Raw genomic sequence first — 27,669 nt, forward strand, 5'->3', positions numbered from 1 at the left:
GGCAACCAATATGCTTGTGAAGACTTAATACCAGCAGGTCAAGTGTTTTAGAGTGCACCCGTCATGCCCGTGGCGACGGAATAAAAGTGTACCTCAGTCCACAGACTCCACGTAGTATTCAACTGGTTTACAGGAAAAATAATTTAACGCGTTCAATTCATCGAAATCGAATTGACCTGTTGCCAGTTTTATGACACACCTTTTTTTCTCGTTTGGAAACAATCATTCTGAATTTTCATTACAAACAATAATATGGCCGAAGTCGGCTCAGACGCTGCCCAATCTGACTCAGATGTCAGGGAGACTCCTGCTCCGAAGTACTTCCACCAATCTTCGCATCCTGACGGTCAATGTGGGTGCGGTTCTCCGTGGTCACCTTCCTGGTTGCAGTGGTTACGATGGCCACCATTTATCGTCTGCTACATCTGGCTAGTATGTGTACCTGTCTTCATGAATGGTTCCTATTTTGGAGCCATATTGCCAGCAATCGAGCGTCAATTTGGGTTATCAAGCTCACAGGCTGCACTTCTCCCGTCTTTAAGTAAACTAAGCAGTACTATAACAGTTTTGTTCGCGACTTACTTTGCTGAACGCACTAATAGGTCCATGGTGTTTGCTTCCTGCTTTGTTTTGATTGGACTGGGAAATATTTTCACCGCTCTGCCGCATTTTTTGTCTGAGCCATTAGACACGGATGCACTACTTTCTGGTCAACGATTTACTGATGGGTAAGTCTACTACATGTAGTGTGGGACGATACAGGAAAGTGGCGAGAAAATGGTAAAAATAGTAAATGTAGATAGGTACTCATCCAGTAAGCATACGCGTTTTGGTTTTTATTCAAAACTTAATAATATTTAAATGTCAGGTTACATGAAGGTCATGAAAACGTTTAATACATATAAAAAAACACTATACAAAGACATTTTAAAAATATTTTTCAAAATATTATTGTACAATATTTGGCAACACTTAAATAACATTATGTATTAAAACGTTTTGTGATAACGGGATTTCTTTGGAGACACTTGGCTAACGAGAATAATACGACTGGCTTGGTAAACGTCACACTCTTCTGTACACCATCAGCGGAAGTCTTGTTTGGTATGGACACTAAAATCTCGTAAACCTCGAATCAATGGACGATACCGTTTACAGAAGAGGTTATAAATTACCCCTAAAGCATACGTCCGTAATCACTCAAGGATTATTTTACCTATGTTTAATCCAAAGTACAACACTTACAAATAACAATATGCGATAACCAATGATATACACCAATCCGAGAAGCGTTTACTGTATTTGGCCCTCTATTGACGGCAACACAGATGTACCAGAGCGGGAGATTTAATTCGTAATTCAATACTCATGATTGTGTATTGAATATCAGTGTTGTGTACAATTCCCGGGTACAATTCTGTATAGCACGCAATAAATAATGGATGGAACCCCCGACCTCGGGACACCGCAGTTTTACATCGGGGACACCGCAGTAATGGCGAAGTCGGATAGGTGTATAAGATGGAAGATGGTCTAAATATCTTAACAGGTGAGCGTTGAATTAATTCCCAAACCGAAGAAGGAAAGAGAAAATTGTTTCCCTTCTACATTTTAATTCATGACGACCAAATACAGTCTGCCGGTTGCGAATGCCTTAATCCTTTGTTGTTAATGCTTTACACGCTAAATGTTAACAAACTGACGAAATTTTCAAATATCACATACGCTGTCTCATTAACTGCTGAACCAATACTAGGCTTGTTTGTACTCATTTGAATGCATTTTTCATGCTGAATCCAAATATGGTAATGAAAAATTGAATTTGGACCATTTTTGAAAAAGTTTGAATTTTTTGACATGTCGTCTGCACTCGACACCCGCGTGGAGAGGGTTAAGCACATTTTAATTGGATTACGTAACTGATCTACTCCGGTAACTGCACTGACGCTTGGCAGTGTTGTAAACAATACATTTTGCGGGACTAAATTAAGATAAAATGTGATCAAATTATGATAAATATTCCTTGAAATTTTGATTATCATCAACGGCTGAGATGCAAGCGAATTATCTCCGTACACAAACTTGTTCAATTCGGCACAGAAACTGTGGCGAAAACAGAACTCAAAAATCACTTTTCTTGAATTGTGCCCCTCCAGATTTCAAATTTAGGTTGTGACAAGTTTTTGAGTTTCTTGAAAGTGATAGACACAAAGCAGTAGTTTTATCTCCCATTTTATCCACGCGGCGTGAACCCCCAATTAATTGCACAACGCTGACAGACTTTCCACGCCGATACGCTGACGAAGTTACGTAATATTCAGATTAACCAAGGAGGTTAGATATAGAAAGGAGAGGAAATAGATTACATAACGCATATTGTTCCTTTGTGCCTATTAGAGTTTCCGCCAAGCTATTCATCGAGAGGTACCTTTTGTTTGGGACAAAAGGCTTCCGCCATTAAATCGGTAACTGACCTGACAGCGTATTAACGCTATATAGGCAGGCCACTGTCATTAAGTGATCAAACGAAAGTCACGTAAAAGCGTCTACATGGACGAGAGGTACCTTTTGTTATAATACCACACAAGGGTGTGCTCGAGTTGTCGCACACACACAAAAACACACTTCGTCGGCTGTATTCCATAGTGGCGTATAGTGATTTTTGGTCATTTTTAAAAAAAATTGGCACATATGTTTTTAATGATGTTCTCTTTGATTTTTTCTAAGTCGCATCAGTCATAATTAGTTAATTAATTAGTAATTAATTAATTAAATGTGGCGTATAGTTACAAAGTGACATTTTTTGTATTCCATAGTGGCTTATCGACCATACGCCACTTTTTATACACATTTTATAATTATGAAATATCGGCAAAATGAAAAACATCGTATGTCATAGTGGCGTACACGTATCGGACCTATACGCCACTATGGAATACAAACGACGAAAAGTAACGCCATAGGGATTACACGGCGACCGAGGTGGCGTACGGTTAACGTTAGGTTAGGGTATTGCGTTTTGTTTGTTTTCCATAGTGACGTATAGTTTTATTTTCAGTTTGCCAGCAATAGTATGTACCCGGGAGTATGTATTTATTTCTTTTGAAAAATATATAACAATAAAATCTATTTAGTTTACTACAGAAATTTCACATCATTTACAAAATATAATGAATGTCTGATTTACACAACTCGATTTTAAATTTCTTCAAACCCGATTTTCCCCGATAAATCCCCCCAATATTTTGCCAGGGGGATGGTCGATATAATCACCCCCCCCCCATATTGACGCCTGTGTATTGGTTTCTGTCAAAATTAACCTCATATTTGGTCATTTTAGCCTTTGCGCGAATTAATTCCACGTTTGTCCCATATTTCACCAGTTTAGTTTCAATAGGCCTATGCTAAAATATTTTCCCGCGCATTTGTACCATAAGGTTCACTGTACTGGGTACTGAACCCCCCCACCCCATGTCAAAAATAAATCTACGCCACTGCTTAAGTGTGTGCATAAGAAAAAATAAGTGCAGAGAAAGGAAAAGAAAGGAATGAATAAAGAAAATAATAATTATTATTATAGAATCTAAGCATATAACAGCACTAGGCAGCCATTTAATGATGCAAAAACCTTAATACGTTACGTAATTAAAACACCCAGTCAGATATATTTCACACCTGCCAAACACATGTCACCCAATTTCGATAACTGGACGTTGAATGTACACTCTCATGAATATTGATTGGCAACATTTTCCAATATGTCAGCGCTCAAATCGGACACAATAGAACAATAGACCCTTCAGTGCGTTGGGATTAACTACCATTGCAATAGGTGAAAACAATTTTTGAATATACCGCGCTACACTGATACGTTCACGCGGTACCTTTGCATTGAACCATATCATACTTGCACCTGTAAGATTAGTATCTTTGAAAAGACCAGTATTGTATTCAATCTATGATTGCAGACATACACAGGTGATGATTGTAACCTGCTTGTAGTGCAGCGCAATATGTTCAAAATTGTGTTCACCTATTGCTATGGTAATTAATCCGATTAATTACGTAACTTCGCCAGCGTATAATAGAGTTCACCTGCGTAGAAACGAATATTCGCTGTAGAAGTGACGTAATAAATCGGATAGCAATAGATTAATACAATTTTGAACATATCGCGCTGCACTACAAACAGGTTACACTCATCACCTGTGTATGTCTGCAATCATAGATTGAATACAACACTGGTCTTTTCAAAGATACTAATCTTACAGGTGCAAGTAATCAGCATGATATGGTTCAATGAAGAGGTACCGCGTGAACGTATCAGTGCAGCGCTGTATATTCAAAAATTGTTTTCACCTATTGCTATGGTAGTTAATCCGATTATTACGTAACTTCGCCAGCGTATAGCAATTGAGTAAAGTGGATAACCTCTATTGTTGTATATTCTAGATTTTCTCGGAAATTAAAGTATGGGGAGTGCTGCCTTTTGGAATAGTAGTAGAACAGTAGAACACAAACCTCCAGCTCATAAAACCATCTTTGTCGGGCTGAAAAGGTTTTAGTTTATTTATAATGTGTGGTCAATTGTGTGTTATTTTTGACAAAAAACATGTTTTTATTTCTACGTGGAAATTGTTTTTTCTGCCAGTTCTGTTGACTAATCCCCAAACATTAACACGAGAGTCTCACTAGAAAATATTTGAAACCGTGATTAAAATATAACTGTTATTCTACTATTATTACATTTATATAAAAAAAAAAAGTAGTGGCACAGGGAGAGAGGTCATCGTTTGAATGAGAAATTATTTTTTTTTAATTTTCTGTGCATTTGAGGTTGAGATCATCCATAAAAAATCACATGCATTATTAAATTTCTATTTACATAGCATTTTGTAATATTTCAAGCCCTATTTACAGCAAGTGTCCAGTTATTTTGATGTGGTGTTTTTTTTTGTGTTTGTGTTTTTTTTTGTTTCTTTGGTTGTTGATGTTACTCCTGATGCGGTTTTGGGGGCGCCCGCTACGGGACACTTATTTGGCTTGACTTTGCAAAAAGCTTCTAATTTCGGTCTTGCTAGATTTACTTTGCAACTGTTTTGCTTAAAAGTATGCCCAGCTTAGAAATAAAAGCAAAAGTTGCTTGGTTTTGATTTTATTATTGTTTACTAATATGCACGGGATGAAATCTTGTGCGTATAGGCCCGTTATCCTTTTTTTTTTGATAAACATTGTCAGTGCAATAATACATCTGTTTAAATGAATGACACGAAAGGTACTTTGTGAAAGCAAAATAATTATTCTTGTCTTCTATACTAACAATCATAACAGTCTTACCCCTGCTTAACGAAATTCAACAATATTCAATATCAAATGCAATATCCTCACTGTTATAAATACAAAACTCCCCCACCCCACATGATCACTGACAAATTGACACAGAAGCTTCATACCATTCATTTCAAAACAATTTAATTCAATCCAAAAACGGTCATATCCTCTCCACTCAAACACATATGTTATGCATTTAATCATCTTCCCCTCTTCCCTAGAAAAAATCATTCTAATACCAAATCTAAACACCACGGAATTCACCACATCACGACCAAGCTCACATTGGGCGTCCCATTCCTTTTTAAAGGAATTTTTATTGTCATCAATCTTACATTTCATATATTTCCACCTATTTCTTACAGTGCCTTTACGAACATCTCTAAAACACCAACTCTATGTATAATTGGCGACAAAGTTGAAGCGACTAACAGTACCGAGGAAAAATGTGAAGAAGAACCTGTTGGTTTTCGCGGGCTGATATGGTGGGCAGTATTTGGTCAGCTTTTACTTGGAGCTGGTCATGCCGGAGTTTATCCGATCGTACTTCCTTTTTTGGATGATTTGGCAGGCCGGTACAGACGAAAATTTGTTATCTACTTTAGTAAGTAAAGATATTGAAATAACATAAAGCTGCTCAGGAAGAAAGAGCTACGCACCCTTCTGAAATCCATGGTAAGACGACCATAACCTACACCTGGTCTAGTATTTCTGTTCGTCGGTCCGCAGTGGACTCTTTTATTGAAGTATATTGACTGGTTGCAAATGTAGGCTACAAAAATATGGATATCACGACGTGGACGGGATGGTGCACAGTGTCATCGCCCCGATATCTTCATGGCAGAAATCGCCATGGTAGGTTGAATCCACAGCCACGCATGTCCATTTTGTTACGACCTGTTTAATAGTTTTGAGATGCATAATGGGCCGCGGAACATCCGACTAAGGCTACTGACAATAGCCCGGTAACTGACCTCTCTGTGTGTGAGTGAGCATGGTGGCGCCATGAGGTCATCTGCTTTTAGACTGCCTCCACGAGTAGCCTACGCTGCGCTATAGTTTGGCACATATAAAATCAGAATTTTTGTCAGTTTTTGAGCTCAAGATGCATGGTTCTTTCTCAAGACACAAGCTAACGACTATGATATCCATTATACGCATATATTCAAGCGCAAGGAAAAAATATGGCTTCTTCAGAATAAAAAAAATTACGGGAGATATTCATCATTTTCTACCCGGTATCCAAAGATTTATCGGCTGAATATCAAATCGTGCATAGCACATTCACGTATATCGATCCCGGGTATTGATTTTAGTGTCTCTGCTGTACCAAGTAATTATTAACCAGCCGATGTCGGTGTGTGGTGCATGTCTTCTACATGTGTGAACCACAGCCTCATCCTTTCACTTAATCAAAGAAAATTGAGATTTATATATCATCAGGAACCTATAATACAATACAGCTATGCGTACGTCGCACATTCAGTACCAAATCAACTGACATTTTGGAAATAAGTTTTTTCATGGATATCTATTAAAACGTACTCTAAAAAGAAGATACAAGTATAATCACGAAATGCCCATTTAAATAAGTGGCGATTGAGTGTTATTGAATGAAATACTAGAATTTGCTGTCTTCAATAAAACAAGAAGAGTCTTTCAAAAAGACACAGTTCGCGGATCAGGCGTATAGTAATTTGATCTAACTTTCCATTTTCATATCTAACCTACTCTGCACTGATCTTATACTAAAATAATTAGTGATTTGAGGCATAATGATACCTACATCCTGACTCTGGCTTATATAACTCTCCAGCAAGAAACTCATTGAAATACAAACTTTCAAATCAATATCACTATCATAGGCCTATTGAAATTCAATTATACCATGCAGATAAAAACCTTGGCCCAATAATTATTAGGGTTCCAATTAAGATAAGCAAACATTGCTGGGTAGATAACAGGAACTAAATTTCGTCAGTTAGAAGTAATTGAGTAAATCGCCTGTATCAAAATATCTAGTGTATTTTTTATATATGCTCAGCCTTATCACAAAATAAACAGTAGCATTGACCTTACCCATCAATCAGTAAAGCCTATTATAATCATGTGATGGATCAATCCAATAGTAAACATGCTTAGAAGACAGGCAAAAACATAATCATGGCTGCCAATGTCTCAATACAAGATAAGATGTGCTAAAAAGTTCTTGTCATGTGGGGCAGGATTAGATAAAGGGATACAAGCCTGGGCATGAGACATTAGGAGTTATTTCCTAGCCTCTTAAGGGATGAGCGTTTTGAGCGTTTCGACAGTATTTTTGTGGGACATGAGAGCACATCAGACATATCGAATTGCATTCTGAATACGAAGAATGTCTTTCTGATATCAAATAATTTTGATTTTTGAAATTCACGATATAATACAAATTTTATGACAAATTATCAAAAAGGTCGTTTGGGGATTAGTCAACAGGTCGTCAAAATTGATCGTCGGCTTTTCATCCCACCTACATACACTTTAAGTATAAATCATCAGATTTATAAAGTTTACTTCGAGTACTGTTAAATATCAAAAATATCAATTTTAATCATTTCCCATAAAATGTGTATTACATTGCGAATTTCAAAAAATCAAAATTATTTGATATCAGAAGGACAATCTTCGTATTCAGAATGCAATTCGATATGTCTGATTTGCTCCAATGTCCCACAATAAATACTGTCCATCACGTTAACACCCCATCCCTTAACCACAGGGTTGATGGGCTACAATAGCTATTCAAGAAACAGTGTATGTAAGGCATAAACTGTGCATATGAGATATCGGTTCAAGTGGGGGAAATGTTCACTCCGTGAACAATAATATTGCGAAAACAATAAATGCGACTGTTATTTTTCTCGTAATTTGCAGCAATCTTCAGTACGGTGCTTATCGCTGGATCAGCATGTGGATACTTGTTTGGTAGCATTGCTTTAGAGTATTATGTTGATTTTGAACGTATCCCAAAGGACAAAGTTCCAGTGGGACTATCTCAATCGGATCCAAGGTGGATCGGCGCCTGGTGGATTGGGTTTGTTGCTGCGGGGATCTACCTGCTCTTGGCTGCTGTACCATTGACACTTCTACCAAAAGATCCGAGCGTTAATGTAGGTGTAAGAGACGGTTACAAACGTTTCAAGAATACGTGTGAAACTGAAATGAATGAGTGCAAGAATTCCAAGGATTCGAACCTGCCTGGCGATGGTGAAACGGTAATGAGCAACGGTTCAAACATGCCGGGTGGAAACTCTGAAATCCAAGTCAAGGACAACTTTTGGGAAAATGTCAAAGGTTGGTTATTAAAGCCATATTATAACATTTGCTGAGGAGAACGCCCTCAATTTTTTTTTCAATTCTGGTTTTTACACGATTGTATTGTACTTTAGTTGGTTGGTTATTAATTGAAGAACTTAATTTTCCCAAATCTCGATCCGTTTTTCCCGCGACTTTGTTAGAAGTAATACTAACCGAGCATCTGGGCAATTAAATGAAAAGATAAGTAAGCAACTTAATAATAAATCAATTAACCTTTAAATTAATAATAAAAGTATGATAATTTACTTTCAATTAAAACCTCGACTCAATTAAAATTACTTGGTGTAATTTTAAATATATATAGATGTGTTGACCTATGATGTCACACAGGCGGCATAAGACACGCAACACGTGACGTACGAGGCTGGTGAAGATACAGGGCTGACACGGTTAGCAATTACAAATGGAAAATTAACATACTTGCAGTGGGGTACTTTGTCGTACCCCAACGGTTTTAGAGTAAGATAACTTTGCTTTGACACCACATAACAAATTTAGAATTGTTTGTGAAGATTTCATGATTATGTGTTAATCCAATGGCGACGTCAAAAATGGCGATATCGCTTCCACCACCGCCTGATGTCACATGTATACATTCAGACCGCCCTCTGTTGTTTTAAGCCAGGCAAAACAACACAGGAGTGTCTATGTCAGACTTTTAAAAACCTTTATGAAGTTTTTATGAAGATATTATGTATATAGCTTGATGTATTTTGTAAACAAGTTTGATAACATTTTTAGTATTATTTGCTTTTAAACCAAAGTTAATAAAAAAATATCAACTTCTTCCATGTAAACTATAGTGATTGCCTCTCAGACCAATAGAGGGCGTATCTTAAGTAAACACATGTTAACTCATCTATATATATGCGTCCCTAATTTATGCTCAACCATGTCAAATTGCCGTACGATACGTACGCACGGGTTGATCTAGCTGGTGGGACTTTTGTAGCTTCTTAATTTAGTCAGTCTATAATATCGAATTGATTAATTCGAATTAAACAATTCATCGAGTGGCCATGGGGAGCGCCATCAGACATGTTACAAGACTACCAAGTGACAGGTGATGGACCGTACACACACACAAGAATAGGCACTTTTTTGATAATTTTCACCAAGGTTACTCAAAACTTACGTAGCTAATTTATTATACAGCAGGGGTCTCTGCATTTGTAATATGTTATGAAAAACTTAATTTAAAAAATATTTACCGACGGAAATAAAAATACATCGACGGATAGTCTTGTTATGCTCTCACAAACTTAGAAAAAAAAAATCTGAAAATTCCAAAATTTTGGTCTAAAAATTGGTCCAGGTTACTGCTGTCCCATTCAAAAGCACAGGAAGACCACCTACAGCGTTGAGGTCAACTTTCTAGACTTCCTGTCTACTGGCAGTAATGGCTACTACCCAGTGCTAACATCAATGAATTGTTTAATTCGAATTAATCAATTCGATATTATACCAAGCAAACACAAAACGTTTTCGACATCATTCGCAAAAGGTTATAAAAGGTTGTCAGAAAACGTTTAAATGTCGGGTTATATAAAGGGTATATTAATAGTATAAAACGTTTTCATAACCTTAAAAACATTTTTTGATAATCTACTGCTCAGCAAACAAAAATGTTTTACAGAAAACGTTTAAATGTGGGGTTATATAAAGGGTATAAAAACGTTTTAATAACATTCCAAAAACATTCTTGAAAACTTGATACAAAACATTCTAAACATAATGTTATCTTGGGGTTGAAAAAATATTTTGCGAAAAATGTTTGCCCCAAATATTTTCAATAACGTTTTAAAAACGTTTTCATGACCTTTATATAACCCGACATTTAAATGTTATTAAAAGGTTTTGAAAAAACATTTTAAGAACATTTCTGTGTTTGCTGGGTTCAAATATTTTAACATGTTATTTAAGTATTGACACAATATTTGGCAAAAATGTTTGCAAAAATAGTTTACAATAACATTTTTTGAAAATATTTAAAAATATTGTTGTAGTGTGTTTTTATACAAAACGTTTTAAAACGTTATCATGACCTTTATATAACCCGACATTTTAATGTCATTAAAACGTTTTTACCTAAACCAAAAGCCAAAATATAACTTATTTAAAACGTTTTTAAAACGTTTTTGTGTTTGCTGGGTAGACTGTTAGTAATGCTTGTATTTTTCTTCTTTTCCCTTTCTTTTAACAAAGATTTTATACCAGTTGTAAAACGGATTATAAGTCGGCCGGTGTTGGTATTTTACATGCTTTTCTTGACATTCGAATTGGCTTGCGCTAGCGTGTTTGCTACATTTGTTGTCAAGTACTTTACGTTACAGTTTTCAATATCTGGACGCCGGGCAGCTCTAATAAACGGTAAGCGGTTTTTAATCATTAAGGTTTTTTCGCCATGGGCGGGTTACCTCTGAATTGACACTTAATTTAGGTGTACTTTGTCTTGGGTCCAATCTCTACCATGGAAAGTTTGCTATATCTTTATAAATATAATGATTGTCTGTTCTAGATTTGGGTTTTAGCATTTCATATTTGAAAGAACTAATGTTTAATTGCAATATTTCGAAACCACAAACCCAAACTGGGTGCTATGATGTACGAGATTTAGCTACGAGTATTCATTTTACCAAGTTGGCAATAGGAATTTACATCCTGCACAAGAACAAATAAACACAATGGGGAACGATTGCTCGCTACAAGAGGAAACTGAATATATTTAATAAGAAAGAATGAACAGTTTACCCAAAGTGTTACAATCAATTTAAAAGTACTTAAATTTTTAGTGGACATGCCTAAGTATAGTAATTTAAATCGTGATACCGTAGAACGATCTATTGGTCAACATAGATCTTGATATAAAATTGGATGGTTTGAACCCAATGCACAAATTTATTGGTCGAGCTATGAGTTTTAAAATATTGGACTAGACGTAGTCGAGTCCAATATTTTAAACTCATAGCGAGACCAATCAATTTTGCATTGGATGAAAAAAACCATCCAATTTTATCATTATTATGTTTTCAAAATCTTTATTAAAAATACAAAATTTAAATTTTTTTTCGTGATTTTTTTTTTTTGGGGGAGGGGTCAAAATCGACTGATCTTACATGCCTAGAGCAAAAAAAAAATTGAAAAAAGATTTTTTTAAATTTTTTTCGGCCTATTTCCGGACTTTTTTGTCCCTACTTCCGGAATTCCATAAGTTTCCGTAACATTTACATCAATGAGGATCCATTTCACCAAAATTTATGACGATTCGTAGCGCTTCGTAAGTCTCAAAATCCATCGTAACTTTAGAACGTATTGTAAAATACATTTCACTCAAATTATTTACTAATCTGCACTTCCCTGCCAACACTAGAGAAAAAAATGGGAAAAAATCCCTATGTCTCATGAAGTTACGTACTCGTTCCGAGTCGTTCGTAAGTTGCGAAATGATATAATTTAATTATGAGGGTTAAAAATATGAAGTAAAAATGTGTTTATAATGATATTTGATAGGCAATAAACTGATAAGTAAGCGTAACTTAAGCTACAAAAAACAGAGTGCAAGCATGCAGCCAGTGCAAGAGCCAAGGCAACAGTGCAGTTAGGTGGACTATATTTGCCGATTTCATAAGCTTATCTAAAACCCTACCGTGTCTGTGCTAACATCATTCACACCTTGCAGAGTCTTAAATTAGTTCAAAAAGTGATATTTGGCACTTGGCAGGTATAAATCCTCTGGTTTAGTCAGAAAATTTGATAATTTTTGATATCCGAGCGTGTGAGATTGCCCAATTCTGCAGCTTTTACGTAGTGGTTTAGCACCGGTTTTTACTAGTTTTTTGTACTTTCCACAGATATTTAAACAAACCACATTAATTTCGTCATTTCTTAGCAGCTGCAACATCAGGGGCGTAGGCAGCTTTCTTGGTCAGGGGGGGGGGGGGGCAAAATAAAAAAAATTGGGCACAGACGAAAAAATTGCAGTTGCATCATACAATACATAGAGACTGTATGTCTTCGAGCTTCCCGAAAAGGGCCTTATTGGGATGATGGTATTTTACACTATTTTCGCCCATTATCCGGCTAAAAAAGGGCTTTATTGTTACAATGTGCGCGCGTAGTGCGGACAAAATTTGTATTTTACACTATTTTGGCCCTGAATTTTGCTAGAAAAGGGCTCCTTGCCCTTTTCTTTTCCTTTGCCCTCCTGATTTTCTCTTTCATTTTTTGTCAGAGGGGCACTTTTTCTTTCATTTTTTGGTCAGGGGGGCACTCTGCCCCCCCTGCCCCCCCCCCCTCCCTCCGCTGGCTACGCTACTGTGAAACATGCATTTAGTACACCACAACGTTGATTTTCAAGCTTAGAATCATGAAATTAAACATCTCTTTCCGCGTCCGTAGAAAATCAAATTCTCCCGGTTTGACAGGAAATAAACAAAATCGAGTTCATGAATGAATAGTCTCATTCAGTGCGTTTATGTTCGCTAGTCTCCCATACGGTCGTTGCTGTTTGCAATACGTTAAAATTAGCGGCAAAGTCGGTGATTTTAAAAATCACGGGGGATTGGGATCCAGGTGGCGCTAAAATTGGATTCGAAATGCATCCAATATGCTAAGTGACATTTTAAACTGTGTGGAGAGGTATAGGAAGCAAGATTCTGAAAACATAATAATGAATAAAATTGAATCCCATCACATCAATGCAAAGCTACACCCTTTTTTGAAATACTGGTTACCAGCGACTTAAAATGTAGTATAGTGGTAGGTTTTTCCTGTGATGGAGCCAACCTATAATACAAAATGTGTTCTTGTCCACCAGTTGAATTTATCATTAATTTACAGGCGTTGTTATGATCCCGGCCGCCATTTTGGGATTGAGTACCTCTGCATTTGTGACTCATCGGTTTAGGCTTACTTTAAAGCAATGTGCCGTATATATATTGGTCAACAATATTAGCACGGTTTTGCTATTGATAATGGCAACGTTTGTTGGATGCAAGAACCAACCAATAGCTGGTGTAAATACGGAGTATTCAACCAGGTAAGAATTCACTTGAACATTGTTCATTGATTCATTTCAGGTTTATTGAAACGATGTTCTAGTCGCCCCGAACCTAAATTGCTACAAAATCACACATAAAATGTGTGGAGACGCATACAATTTGATTCTTGGGAGTGGCCTTCTTTTCCTTGTTCTTTGTCTTCCAATCTGTTTCTCACTTTTCTTTCCACATAGGCTAGCATGCTTATATAGGCTTGAGCATTTTGTTTGAGCCTGGTCCCATCAGGACCCAAGCGTGTCTCCACACGGAGCAAACGTTTAAACAAACAAACAAACAAAAGCTTGTCTTGAAACAGATTCATCAGTTCTTTTTCAGATCCAATAAAACGATACAAGCTTGATGTTAAGCTTGTGTAGGATTAAAAGTGCCTCCCTGGCAGCTCGCCCCTCACGGGTGTAGATTGGAGGCCCGCTTGTCACCAGGGCGTAACAAGGGCTTCGGGGGCCCATGGACAAGAAGCAGTACGGGCTCTTTTAACAAGGGCGGGATTTACCTTTTCAGGGTCCTGGGCCCGGCCAAAATTTGGAGGCCCCGAACTTATGTGCCGGGGAAGGCATGTGTACTCAAGTCAGTGGCCAAGTTTTACGTATGATATAGAGGGGGAATAACATATTCTTAAAGTGTATGTAGCTGGGAGGAAAAGCCTACGATCAATTGAAAATTTTGACCTTTTATATTGAAGATATGGATTTTTTTCCCAAAAAAGACCTAATTTTTTTTAGTGTTTTGGGAAAAAATCCATATCTTCAATACGAAAGGTCAAAATTTTCAATTGATCGTCGGCTTTTCATCCCACCTACATACACTTTAAGTATAAATCATCAGATTTATAAAGTTTACTTTGAGTACTGTTAAATATGAAAAATATCAATTTTTAATCATTTGCCATAAAATGTGTATTAAATTGCGAATTTCAAAAAATCAAAATTATTTGATATCAGAAGGACATTCTTCGAATTCAGAATGCAATTTGATATGTCTGATGTGCTCTAATGTCCCACAATAAATACTGTCCAAACGTTCATACCCCATCCCTTAAGCTAACAAAATCTGAGTTTTTAATTGAAAGTAAGATATGATTGGTACAATATATGACAACAAATGCACATACAAAATAATCAAATATAATTATTCTTTAATCTAATCAGTACTTCGGCATCATTCTACTTCTTCTTGATGGTAACATAGAGTTCTTGCAATGTTCTGGACGGCTGATGTATATATCCTTATTCACTTGTCTTGCGAAAATCAGCGAAGTCCATTTTACACTTTCATTGATAAATATCCTTGCGAATAAAATCCTCACACAAAAATGGCGTTATTTCCACCTTTCACACAATATCTTCAGGAAGCAGGACTACGATGCAGTTGTCCCCACTTATATTGACAGATGTGTTGTATCAAAAAACCAGACTTCAGCTAGTCGACAGAAGAATATGTATTCCTTTCTTGGAAGAAGTACGTTCTTTGACGTATTCTAGATCTTCTCCGACAACACTAGCAGGCCGTAGTACATTGACTACATAAAATCGTCGCTGTTTTGACATACTGGCGTATGACGAAAAATGCAGTTTTGAGAAAATCGCATTTAAAGTTTTTCCAATTTTTGAAGACCCACTGGAGAGCACCAAAATAAAATACGTTTATTATTATCAAAGAGTATCATCAATAATATATCTGTCTTTGTTCTCAATATAATACAAAATGTTTATTCATTCCCTAATTAGTAGTAATTAATCTGCAAACTCATACGACAGTATGCCAAAATATGCACAATTTGAAAACCTATGTATTAATAATGATACGACATTGTGATACGACAGTATGTCAAAATACAGAATGACGTTGTCGGGGGGGTTACATAAAAACATGTCGTATCACACTAATTAGTGCCAATTACGTCATACGACAGTATGTCAAAACAGCGACGAAATATTTCTGGTTTGCAATTTCCTTTCTTTGAAGGAATTGGACTCTAAGCACATTAGCTAGCTAGCCCAGATCAACGCTATAAACTGTGAAGAATCATGTTTACATTTTCTTATACCAAAGATACTCAATGTATTGAGTATCTTTGCTTATACCAAGCACTGAAAAAAAAACCATTCTATTAATAGCCAATTACTACCTTCACACTATGCTGCAACCTGGGAAATTCCCAAGTCTTAATTATAACATTAACCTTTCACATGACATCACTTCCTGAGGGGAATCCCATGACATCACATCCTGAGGGGAATCCCATATGATGTCATCTGCACTTCACAATCTCAGGGGAATTCCCGTATGATCCAAAATTAGAAATGATTCATTTTGTTTTTGATCAAGTCGATTCAAGAAAGGGGAATCCCTAAAATGTCTCATGAAATAGATCTTAATTGTAAACAAAGATAAATCATCAACTTAAGTTACTCAGGGCACATCACAAAGTCGAAAAGTCGGAACTTACATGTGTATATTCAGTCGTGCATAATATTATATTGCATTACATTTATCGCAAGTGTTTGCGCTTTCACAGCTTGGCTGGTACTGACTGTAACTTCAATTGTGGCTGCAACTCGAATATTTTTCGTCCAGTCTGTGGTGCTGATGATGTTTCCTACCTGTCCCCTTGTAATGCTGGGTGTCAAATAAAATACTTGTCCAACAATACGGTAGGAGATATTAACATTGTGTTCGAAGTACATCGTACTCCTCGTATCAATTTACGTTATTCAATTAGACAATAATAACTGCGCGCTATCCGTGCTGGTCGCCAAAGTACTAGCTTCTGCCACCATAAAGGACCGTTCACAAACACTTGTTAGGGGGCCTGATGCAAAATTGGGGGGGCTGAAAATGTTTGACCCTCCTAAGGGAGGTGGGCCTGGAAAATTGAGTTTATATGCTTTTCTATGGGGTTGACCCATAATTTCCGTGTCAAAAATGGGGGACCCTGAAATATTTGAGGTCTGTAAAGGGGGCCCTGAAAAATTTTCGCGATGAAATTTTTTTGCATCAGGGCCCCCCTAACAAGTGTTTGTGAACGGTCCCTAATTATTGTAGATACCAACGGACTGAAGCGTTTATTCATTTACATGTATTGTGTCCGATTTGAGCAAAATACTGTATCAATATTCACGAATATTCAGGAATCCAATTACTACACGGTAATTTCAGTGACCAGTTCGCTATTTATGATAAGAAATAAGGTACCGATAGGATGTAGCCTACCTCATTTTCTATCATATATACTGAACCGCTTGTCTTGAATCACTGAAATTTCAGTGTAGTAATTGGATTCCTTGTCCCAATAATATACTTTTGTTTACCAGTGTGTTATTATTTGTTGAGAAAATTGCAAAAATAGTCACAAATTTACCACAGGGGTGTAGTACCCCCTTAAGCTAGAAATTGGCTCTCACTTGGGCGCAATGTGCATGTAGCATTGGCAAACATTGAGGGGAGCGTGGCCTAGCGGTTAATGCGTTGGACTGTGAATCCAAGGGTCGAGGGTTCGAATCCCAGGTCCGCCTGAGCTCGGCTGGCTCTTTGTGTCCTTGAGCAAGGCACTTCACTCTACTTGCTTAGTGCTTCGGTGGGCACTTTAAGGATACGATCAGGTGGATGTGACTTCATAAGAGCAATGTCGGGGATTATAGATCACAATTTTTCAATCGATGTAGAGAGATGAGGTCCGACCAACAGCCATTATAACGAATGGTTCATGTTCAACTATTTCCAGCGGACGGTCTGTGGCTAGTAAGGAATCGTCTTTGACCATGCGCTGATCTGGCTGGTCAGGAAGATATTTAATATCCCGAATTTATAATATGCCTACCAGTTCCATCGTATAACCGATTTGCTAGAGAATATTTGTTACCATGTTTAATAAATTCGTATTTATCGTATAATAAAATGTGGCCAAATGTATATTTGTGTACATAGTGTGTGGATCCACTCTTCTACGGACTTGGCTACTAAGCATGTCGGGAAGGATATGGCGGTATGCTGACCTGGGTCAATATATGTTTCAATATGTTCTGGGCAGATGAGGTCCGACCAATTGCCTACGACCTTGTGTGCGATCATATGTGACAGGCAATTCCCGATAATAATAGAAGTTCCCTGATACGACACATGATTTGCCGACAAGTGACTCATTTCGGAATGCGATCATGAATTTTGAAGAAAAAAAAGTGTCCACGGGCTTCGTTGGGATCGAACCAGCTATACGGAACTTCCTTTGATTACGCGTCTAGCGCTTTACCGCTCGTCCACGATGGCAGTTGAGTGGAGGAGTGTAAGGATATATGATAAATCTCATAATGCCATCTTTAGCCTTTTGTTCACTAAAAAAAGACGCGTTTTGTAAAGATAGATTAGCCGTTTTATGCATAAAGAGCACGAACGTTTGGGAAAGGTTTCAAACAAATAATAAAGACACTGATGTGATGATGAAATTGCGTAAGTCGGGAAATATCTGCGTCGCAATGTTTTGTTTTGGTTTTAGGAATGTGACCTTAAAATTTACGACTTCATGACATTATCATTCGAAATCAACAAAAGATATTTAAAGAGTATATGGCCTCATTCTTTCTCTAGAATGTTTTGTACATGTATGTGAAATAGCTTCAACAATGGTTCGCTGCATAATGGTAAAAACAGCCTTGACCTAAAAAAGGGCGAGAGGTACCATATTTACCGATTCAGGCTAAATTTAAAATTGATATAAAACGTTTGTTTTTTGATCGATTACAAAAATTAATTTTTGTCATATAAAGAAATTGTGTCTGGCGTGAATTACACTACAGTTTTTTATTCTTGGGCTCTTTAACTTCTTCAAATAATTTTTTTAATGATAGAGTGAATCCCCTGGCCCTCTATAATTACGCACAAAAGATCGAGTCCCCTTTAAGCTGTCGGTCCCGTGTACATGCATATTTTCTCACATTAATGTAGTGTGCACGTTAAAGAACGTCACATGCTATTCGTAAAGAGCAGGGGATCATCCTGGTACTGTTGACTGTACTTCAAAAATACACTCATCTGCTAGGTTCCAGAGTAAAAATAAGTACAGCTTGTCTGTACGCAGTGCGATAATACTCATACAATGAGGGAGGCACTTATAAGGAAGAAGAAGAAGAACATTGTAAACATAAAAATATGGCTAGTGTGGTAGAAACAGGTGTTCGACAGGGACGGATCTGTGATTGTCCCTGTAACCATGGTAACTCGTGGCTAAGTAATATTTTTGGTGAATACACATGAATAAGGCCAAGAAAAAAATTGTTTGCTTGCCCTCCAGTGGGATTTTGGGGTGGGTCTGTCGGTCGGAAATACAGGGTGTAACAATAACATTTATACAATTACATTTTGACTTCTCAGAAAAAACCAAACGAGTTATGGCACAAATGTTATGTGCAATGCAATTAGCAATATCTTGGTTAAAAGAAGACGTTTAGTTGGTTTCTTTACTAGCTTGGGTTCAAAAGCTATGTCCGATTAACTAAATCGTCCAGAAAACGTGTTGGGCCACATTTGCCATGTTTGCCTATATCAAGTTTGCACCGCGTAAAACAGCTTTTACGCTTATCGTGTATTAAACATCAAAGAACTGACACAAACGTATTATGATGTGATTTTTCTTCATAAATTAACATGTACTATAATAATAATATGAAATTTCTTTAAAATCTATGAATGAAGTCATCATATTTCTGTCAAATTATCTTACAAATAAAGTAATTTCTCATATTCCTGAGATATCATCATTGTTAAAACTAAGAACAGTTTTTGCATTCATAAGTACATAACAAACGGTAACTTGAAAATTAAGTTCAGGTGGGCTTCTAGTTGTTCTGATGCAACCACTATTGCAAGTTTGCAACCATTTCTGTTGGTACTCTTACCGAATTTCCATACTTCTCATAGTTACACGTAATTGTATGCCTTGACGAAGTGAGTTTTGAAAATGAGCTACAAAAATCTTATAATTTCTGCTTGATTCCATAAAAAATACGCTCTTCCTACTTAAATGGTGGTTGACGTTGTGGAGCTGCAGCCATGATTCCTAGTAAATGAGGTTGTTATGTCGGTGCTTAGTTGTGACCTTCCAAAAGCTTAAGGAGATACTCTGTTATGTAATCATTTCTACTACTTCGAATACCCTATTGTTTAAAACTTATACCTATCATAAGAGCGCCGACCAACTGGTCCATGGTTCAACTCTATTCAGTCACTTTTGTCACACACAGGCAAAAGTGGTCCAAGCATCTTTAAGACTAGGTAACATAATTCTCGCTATTCGCAATAAGGACGCCGCCAGCGGTTTGCGATGTAATCGTGATGTATCATGGGAAAATCGTGATGTATCATGGGAAAGGTCGACATCAAGTCCGCGCAATACGAATATTACCATGCTATTACATAGGAACACGTGACAATATTTTTTAGTTTGTCAATATAACGGTATTACACGCAAATCGATAGAAAAAAATTAATTGTGCACATTTCAAATCACATTATTAAGTATTATTGAGTATCGATTCGCGTGTAACACCTTTATTTTGACAAACTAAAAAATATTGTCACGTGTTCTATGTAATAGCATGGTAATATTCGTATTGCGCGGACTTGATGTCGACCTTTTCCCATGATACATCACGATTACATCGCAAACCGCTGGCGGCGCCCTTATTGCGAATAGCGAGAATTGGCCATACCTTCACTTGCGTACCATCGATTTTATTGGAACAAAGCTTGTCTGGTGGCTAAAGAAATTATCTTGATAAATAAGAAGCATACTTGTGTAATTCTATTTTCCAAATTGTATACATTTTATTGTTACAACCTGTATATGTATATATATTTTTTAAATGACTCACTACTGTATAGGCCGTAGGCAATGAACATTGGTCATGTGAAAAGGTACATTATACGACTGCATACTTACAGGCATAAGAAGCAAGTTTATTGTAAACATTGATGCATGAATGGATAGTTATAAATGTTATAATGAGTTTACACTACTGATATTCTTCTTAAGAAACATTTTGTTGGCCAACTTTTAGCTTTGAAATGAAATTTAGACACAGAAAAAAGTAATAAAAAACCATTAAACTAAAAACTAAAAATATTAAAGGACCGACCCTGATTTTGGCCAATTTTGGGTCGGTTGGTGGAGGGCAAGCAAATATTTTTGGCCTAATAATAATAACGAAATGTGTAAATATAATTTGTTGAGTAACAGATTTCATAGCTAGCTATGATTGGTGTTTTTTATTATGTTGCACACATGTAGTACACATCAACATATGCAGACTGCCAATGCGTACAAGCACCAATATCTGCATTTGACGATGATTCCGAATTCGGCAGTGCTAAATCTGGACTGTGTGATAGAGACGATAGTTGTGAGACCAATTTGTACATTGCTGTGTTTCTGTTCGGCCTACTCTGTTTCTGTCGCTTACAAGATAATGCACTAACAAGTCTCATCGGCCTAGGGCAAGTGATTTTCGCATAATAGTAATAGATAAATTGTGACATTCATATTATATTAGTTGCAACATATGAAGAGCTTATCCACAACCACAAGTCCATAACCACAAGTTTCTCATTTGCTTGGGGGATACAATCACAATTTATACTTTGACAAGTTTGACATTAGCAACAATGAGTTGTACCACCAACAAGCCATTATTGCTGGTTAACAATATTCAGACTATTGTTCTCATTTGGGAATCAAAGGCCTCACACAGTATTGTTACTGTGCGAGTGTGCGAGTGTGCGTCCATCCACTGTTTGCTTTGTAATGGTGCATCCAACTGAAATTATAATACCTATAGCATCACAACCCATTGCAATATCGCACAGGTAAATCAGACACATGTGTTTATGGACTTAAGCCGGTTTGGAAATAAGCTCTTCATTTGTACAAGTATTTTTAGAGAATAGCCTTTGTATCGGGGCACGGAATAAGAGTTCCTAATTTCGTATTTCTCGACCCAAGGGCTAAGAGCAAATTTGTACAAATTATTGATTTGTTGAGAGTTGCCTTCTTTTCCTCGCTCCCTTTTCATTATATTTCTTTAGTTTCCTTTTGATATGCTTGTATAAGCTTTTCAGCTTTGTTTGAGCATTTTTCTTGAGCCTGGTCCCATCCGGACACATGTGTCCACCGGGACCGACTGGTTAAACAAGCAAACAAACAAGCAATCGCAAATCACATTCTCGGTAAATCATAAGCCTTTGCGATTTAACTCCACATAAATAGGCTACGTCAAGCAGATGCGTACATCGTTAGCAACCATCGTTTCTGCGCACTGTGAATGCCCAATAACAATATGCGCATCAGGGTGACGTATGTAAGGTTTAAATCGCAAAGGCTTATGGGATTTATGTACACTTCGTACTACACCCAAGAATTCTCGAGTATAAAGGGTTCTCGAGTATAAAAGGTTCACAAAAGTATCACCCATAACATTATAAAAATTTGCTTCACACACATTCATTTTCACGGCTTAAAAAATTAAAAACATGTAAAAAAGAGGAAACATTTTGGCTACCCACCCCAAGTTGTCTTTTTTCAAAATATTTTTTTCTTTTTTCCAAACAAATAATGTTTTCATAACAAAATCACGTTTATTTTGCAGCTATCAATAACTTTAACGTTGCTAATCCTGTTTTGTTTTAGGAACTGCGAGACTGAAATAAGAACTACTATGTTTGGAATAACTAAATTCGTCTTCAATATATTTGGTAAATCATGCGTTTTTATCTTACACGCACATATTAATTGTGCATGTGCTTAAAATCACATTATCAGTCCCAGAAGAACGCCAAATATGGATTAAAAGACCTTTGACCTTGGATGTACAACAGCATGTTATGATCTAATGGGCAACTGTGCACATCAACAAACACCATTTCTATCAAAAAGGCAACGGCCGATATAATTTGAAACCACATAAATTACTAGAGTTGGTTCTTCTCTTGGATTTGGACCAAGCTTTAGAATATCGACTGTTGCGTTTTGAAATAAAACAAACCAGAAATTTATCACCCATTGTAAAAGATATGGCACATGTACCGAATACATGTACATACATTGGCTGACCTTGTGCATTTCCTGGCCCAGCCATGCTAACCACATAAAGGAGATTATACGATTAACCTAGTGCAGCTATTGTCATAGCAGGGTATTATTATGTAATACTCCTGATTCATATTTGGCACTCTCTTGGACTGATTATGTATCAGCTACATATGAATTACAATTACAACATGAATTATTGGACCTAATGATAATCTTATATGATAATGATGATGATGATAATGTCATCTGATAACGGCACCGAGCATCACAAGGGGGCATCGGCTGTTAGTTTGGGTAATTTTGCCATGGAATTAGTCCATTGTAAATTCAATAAATGAAACTCTTACAGTGTATGCTTCGATGTGGGAACGTTTCATTACACTGTAAGGGATGACATCAAAACTCGCCCGGCGGTGACCGCCGGCTCCGTCCGGTTCCGTCCAATTTCTATTCTAAACAATGGAAGCCGGACAGAACCGGCGGTCAACCGCTGCCACGAGTTTTGATTTCATCCCTAAGACAGTTCGCTTGGGGCAAGCAAATATATTTTGCTATAATGTACACTTTATCATTTTCCAAAGAAGAATTTACGCCAATGAACAATCTTATTTAGTGAGAAAGTATTTTTTTATCTTTTTGCCTTCATTTTCAGGGTTCTTCCCAACCCCCATTTACTTCGGCGCAATTGTTAATACTACCTGTACTCTCTGGCAGTACACATGCGGCGAACGAGGCGCTTGTTGGCTCTATGATATCGTCAAACTTCGATATGCATTCTTCGGAATAAATATTGGCCTGCGATGCTTACAAGTTTGTGTCTGCCTAGGTATACTCTTAACAGTGAAGGAAGGTTTAAACAAGGTAAGCACGCACAGCATGGCCATGGGGTATCGAAAGGTCTGTCAAAATGATATTTCGATATTTCCCAGGATCTCCAGCTCCTCCTCTTCAGTCAGTTTGGTGGTTCCAAACAGAAGATCTAGCTTGGTTGGATTCCTTTTTCTTGATATTGTCAATGTCTTACATTTTGATTGTTCGAAGCAGTGGCGTAACTAGGGTTGGTAGCGCCCGGGGCAAGAAACAAACTTGGTGCCCCTACCCCCCCCCCCGAGAATATCTTAGAAGCAGGGGTGTGGGAATGGCATCGGCAATGGCCGATTTGGCGCCCCCTAGTGGTAGCGCCCCCCCCCCCCCGCCCCCCTTTTCCCCCAATATTCTGTTGAAAGTGTGACAACAGAGTTCATGAATCCTTTCAGTTGATATGCCATGTTTGCTTTGTCATGTTAACATGGTTGATAAAGAAGGATGTTTCAATCAATCAGACCTTCAACTATATATGTATTCAGTGAAGCAACGATCACATTGTTTTATTTCAAAAGCACCAGTATCCCGCAATTTAGCAGAATACAGGGTGGTCCAAAAAATTTTTACCCAAATTCAACGTTTCATATCTCAAAATTGACTGACAAGTTTTTTGTTGTTAAAAAATGTTGTTAAAAATTCTTAACAACCATCTTTTTAAGGGATCTGGAATGAGCGTTTTGAGCGTATCTACAGTATTTTTTGTGGGACATGAGAGCACATCAGACATATCGAATTGCATTCTGAATTCGAAGAATGTCCTTCTGATATCAAATAATTTTGATTTTTTGAAATACACGATATAATACAAATTTTATGACAAATTATTAAAATTTGATATTTTCACATTTTGATATATAACAGTCCTCGAAGTAAATTTTATAAATCTAATGATATATTCTTAAAGTGTATGTAGCTGGGAGGAAAAGCCGACGATCAATTGACATTTTGACCTTTCATATTGAAGATATGGATTTTTCCCGAAAAGACCTAACTGTTTTTTGGTGTTTTGGGGAACAAATTCACATCTTCAATATACGAAAGGTCAAAATTTTCAATTGATCGTCGGCTTTTCATCCCACCTACATACACTTTAAGTATAAATCATCAGATTTATGAAGTTTACTTCGACTACTGTTAAATATCAAAAATATCAATTTTAATGATTTGCCATAAAATGTGTATTACATTGCGAATTTCAAAAAATCAAAATTATTTGATATCAGAAGGACATTCTTCGTATTCAGAATGCAATTCGATATGTCTGATGTGCTCTAATGTCCCACAATAAATACTGTCCAAACGTTCATACCCCAGCCCTTAAGAGAAAAAGAATTTAAATTATAATTGTGGCGACAGTTTTAAGTCAAATGGTCAAAATTGAGTTTGTCCACGCGTATACAAAAAGACTATAATGGCTACAGCGTCACAGCACATCATATGACATTTTAGTACAATTTTTTCACAATTTTTTATACTTATTCAAATTTTTCCGCCCTTTTTTCTTTACTCATTCTTTTTGCCGCCCCTTCTTCTTCCTTCTCCCCTTCGTTTTGGCCCCCCTGCTTTTACCCCGGGGTGCTGGCGCCCCAAAGCCCCCCCCCCCAAAAAAAATACGCGCAGGAAATGAATTAAAAGAAAATGATTTTATACGTGCATGTAGGCCTAATGCAATAAGCTGAACTATTGGTAATTTTAACAATGACACAGGGCATGCACATCAGTCAGAATAATTTTAGAAGAGTCGTTGCGAGAATCGATCTGAGAGTCAATTCTCGTGACGACTCTTCTAAAATTATTTGTTTGTGAGAATTTTATTCTCCTACATTCATCCCTATTCCAAACGAAGTAAGTTAAGTTGATTCTTTTAATTCTTTGAAGATGAGAATGATGCGCTTGTGAGTGTCATTTTGTATTCACGCAATTTCGAAAGTGCACCACAGATGACATAGGCTTACGTGTGGACAAACATTATGTTGACCCTTTATCTTAAAACTGGCACTACATTTGTAATTTACATTCTTTTTCAGTCAATTTTTCACCAAATACTTTTAGAAAGATGTTCTTTTAGGATATGCAACACAAATTTGAAACAGATATTTTAACTATGAGAACTCAACCTTTGAAATTGGGTTAAGTTGTTTTTGGACCACACTGTACAGGTGCGTACTCAACGCCCTTGGACCTATAAAATGAGCCTTTACAATCATGGTTGCGTCGTTTTCGTATAAGCAGTGGTGAGTATTTTAAGTAGGTTCGTTTTTAATAAATAGTGTTTTCTGTTTTTCTTGTAGAACACTGCTGGTCTTACATAAACTGACGACAACAATGAGAAAACGACGAGACTGAGAACGGTATCATCTGATGTAGAAAATAATATAAAAGGGAGATGTCTGTGGTCTGGTGGTATCAAACTTGACCGCAAGTTTTTCCTCAGTTGAGCTGTTTTCTTCCAGACTCTTGCTTCTTGTAATTGCCTGAAAATTAATGCGACCTATAGTTCGATTCTCACCTGTATGTATGGATGTTTATTGGGTATTTAGGTTTCAATTAATTATATTCATTGAATGTTTCTACGTTCCAGTATAATACGTAAGCCTCTTCCCTTGTTTGTATGATTATATTAGGCTGGCGGGTAAGCATCATTAATTGATCTCGTATACTGGTGTGCTATGTGTTGCTTGTACTGTTTACCCTGACTGAAGTACCAGACTTGAGTCCTGTTTATCAGAGACAGTCTGTGTAGCTCAGTGGTTAGAGCGCTCGCCCCGTAAGCGAGAGGTCTGGAGTTCAAGTCCCCGCACAGGCAGGTATGTCCGGAGTTTTTACTCTGGCTTATCTGCCTATGCATGTTATGTTTCTACTTGTAATTTTATGTTTAATTGTGCTAGTGTGCGATGCGCGATTCTTCTTTCCCCTGTATAAATTCTATAATGTTGCATGTTTAAAATTACCCTATAAATGATTCCTTTATGGCCTTATCCCAGCAACTTTTACGAAATGCTTAATATCCTGATATCCTAGCCTATCCATTATGAGAAAATACACTTTTTAACTGATTTCGTTCGGTGGCCATCTTGAATATCAAAATGGCTGACATGTGAAATATACTTTGACCTATATCTATTCTTAGTATCTATGCTTTTGTTCCGACCTGTAAATAGTTTTGAGACGCATAATGGGCCGAGGGACATCCGACTAAGGCTATTGACAATAGCCTGGTGAATGACCTCTGTAGATGTCAGTGAGCGTGGTACGTCATCTACTTAGACTGCCCCCACCAGTGGTCTACACTGCGCTCAGTACCGTGTTATGTTCCATAACCCGAGTGTTTAGGATTGTGGGCAGCTGTCATTTCTTTGTTCTGTACATATAAAATCTGAATTTTTATCAGTTATTGATTTCAAAACGCACGGTTGTTTGTCAATACGCACGCTAACGACTATGTTCTTTCAACACATATATTCAAGTGCAAGCCCTACAATTGGCTTCTAGTCAAAATTACGGGAGATATTCATCATTTTCTACCACGGTATCCAAATATTTATTGTCTGAATATCAAATCGTGCACAGCAGATACACGTGTACTGATTTAGTTTCCCTGCCTGTACAATATAATTATTTACGAGGCGTTGTCGCTGTGCAATATGCCATTGTAGCGTATATTGTTACACTCTATGTAACCTGCTTGTAGTCCTGCTTGTAGTGCAGGGAGATATATAAAAAAAAATGTTTTCATTTATTGCTATGGTAGTTAATCCTGTTACATCATCACTCCTATGGCGAATTCGATAAATGACCACTAAACAGTAAACGAGCTGGGTGACTGTGCATTGTTTGACCTTCTAGGCCGCCCATTATTTATTGCACCATGTTTTCCAATCTAGTCGCATTTCACAAGGGCTGGTTGCAATTTTTATTTCGTTTTATTGTGTGGATTTTAAGTTGTTAAATTATCTTCTTCTTCTTCGGCTACCGTCA

The 27,669-nt window shown here is 37.1% G+C and overlaps 1 protein-coding gene across 1 annotated transcript; it reads left to right on the top strand.

Annotated features, from left to right (window-relative positions):
- Positions 1–251: 251 nt before the first annotated feature.
- LOC140162831 (solute carrier organic anion transporter family member 5A1-like) lies at positions 252–26,721 on the top strand. Its single transcript, XM_072186141.1, has 10 exons — positions 252–728; positions 5,697–5,935; positions 8,245–8,664; positions 10,894–11,058; positions 13,528–13,726; positions 16,267–16,402; positions 21,031–21,236; positions 22,426–22,490; positions 23,480–23,688; positions 25,983–26,721. The coding sequence occupies exons 1-10, from the start codon at positions 253–255 to the stop codon at positions 26,001–26,003; spliced, it is 2,136 nt and encodes a 711-aa protein (XP_072042242.1). The 5' UTR covers position 252; the 3' UTR covers positions 26,004–26,721.
- Positions 26,722–27,669: the final 948 nt, after the last annotated feature.

The sequence above is a fragment of the Amphiura filiformis genome, chromosome 10, assembly GCF_039555335.1.
Source record: "Amphiura filiformis chromosome 10, Afil_fr2py, whole genome shotgun sequence".
Lineage (NCBI taxonomy): Eukaryota > Metazoa > Echinodermata > Ophiuroidea > Amphilepidida > Amphiuridae > Amphiura > Amphiura filiformis.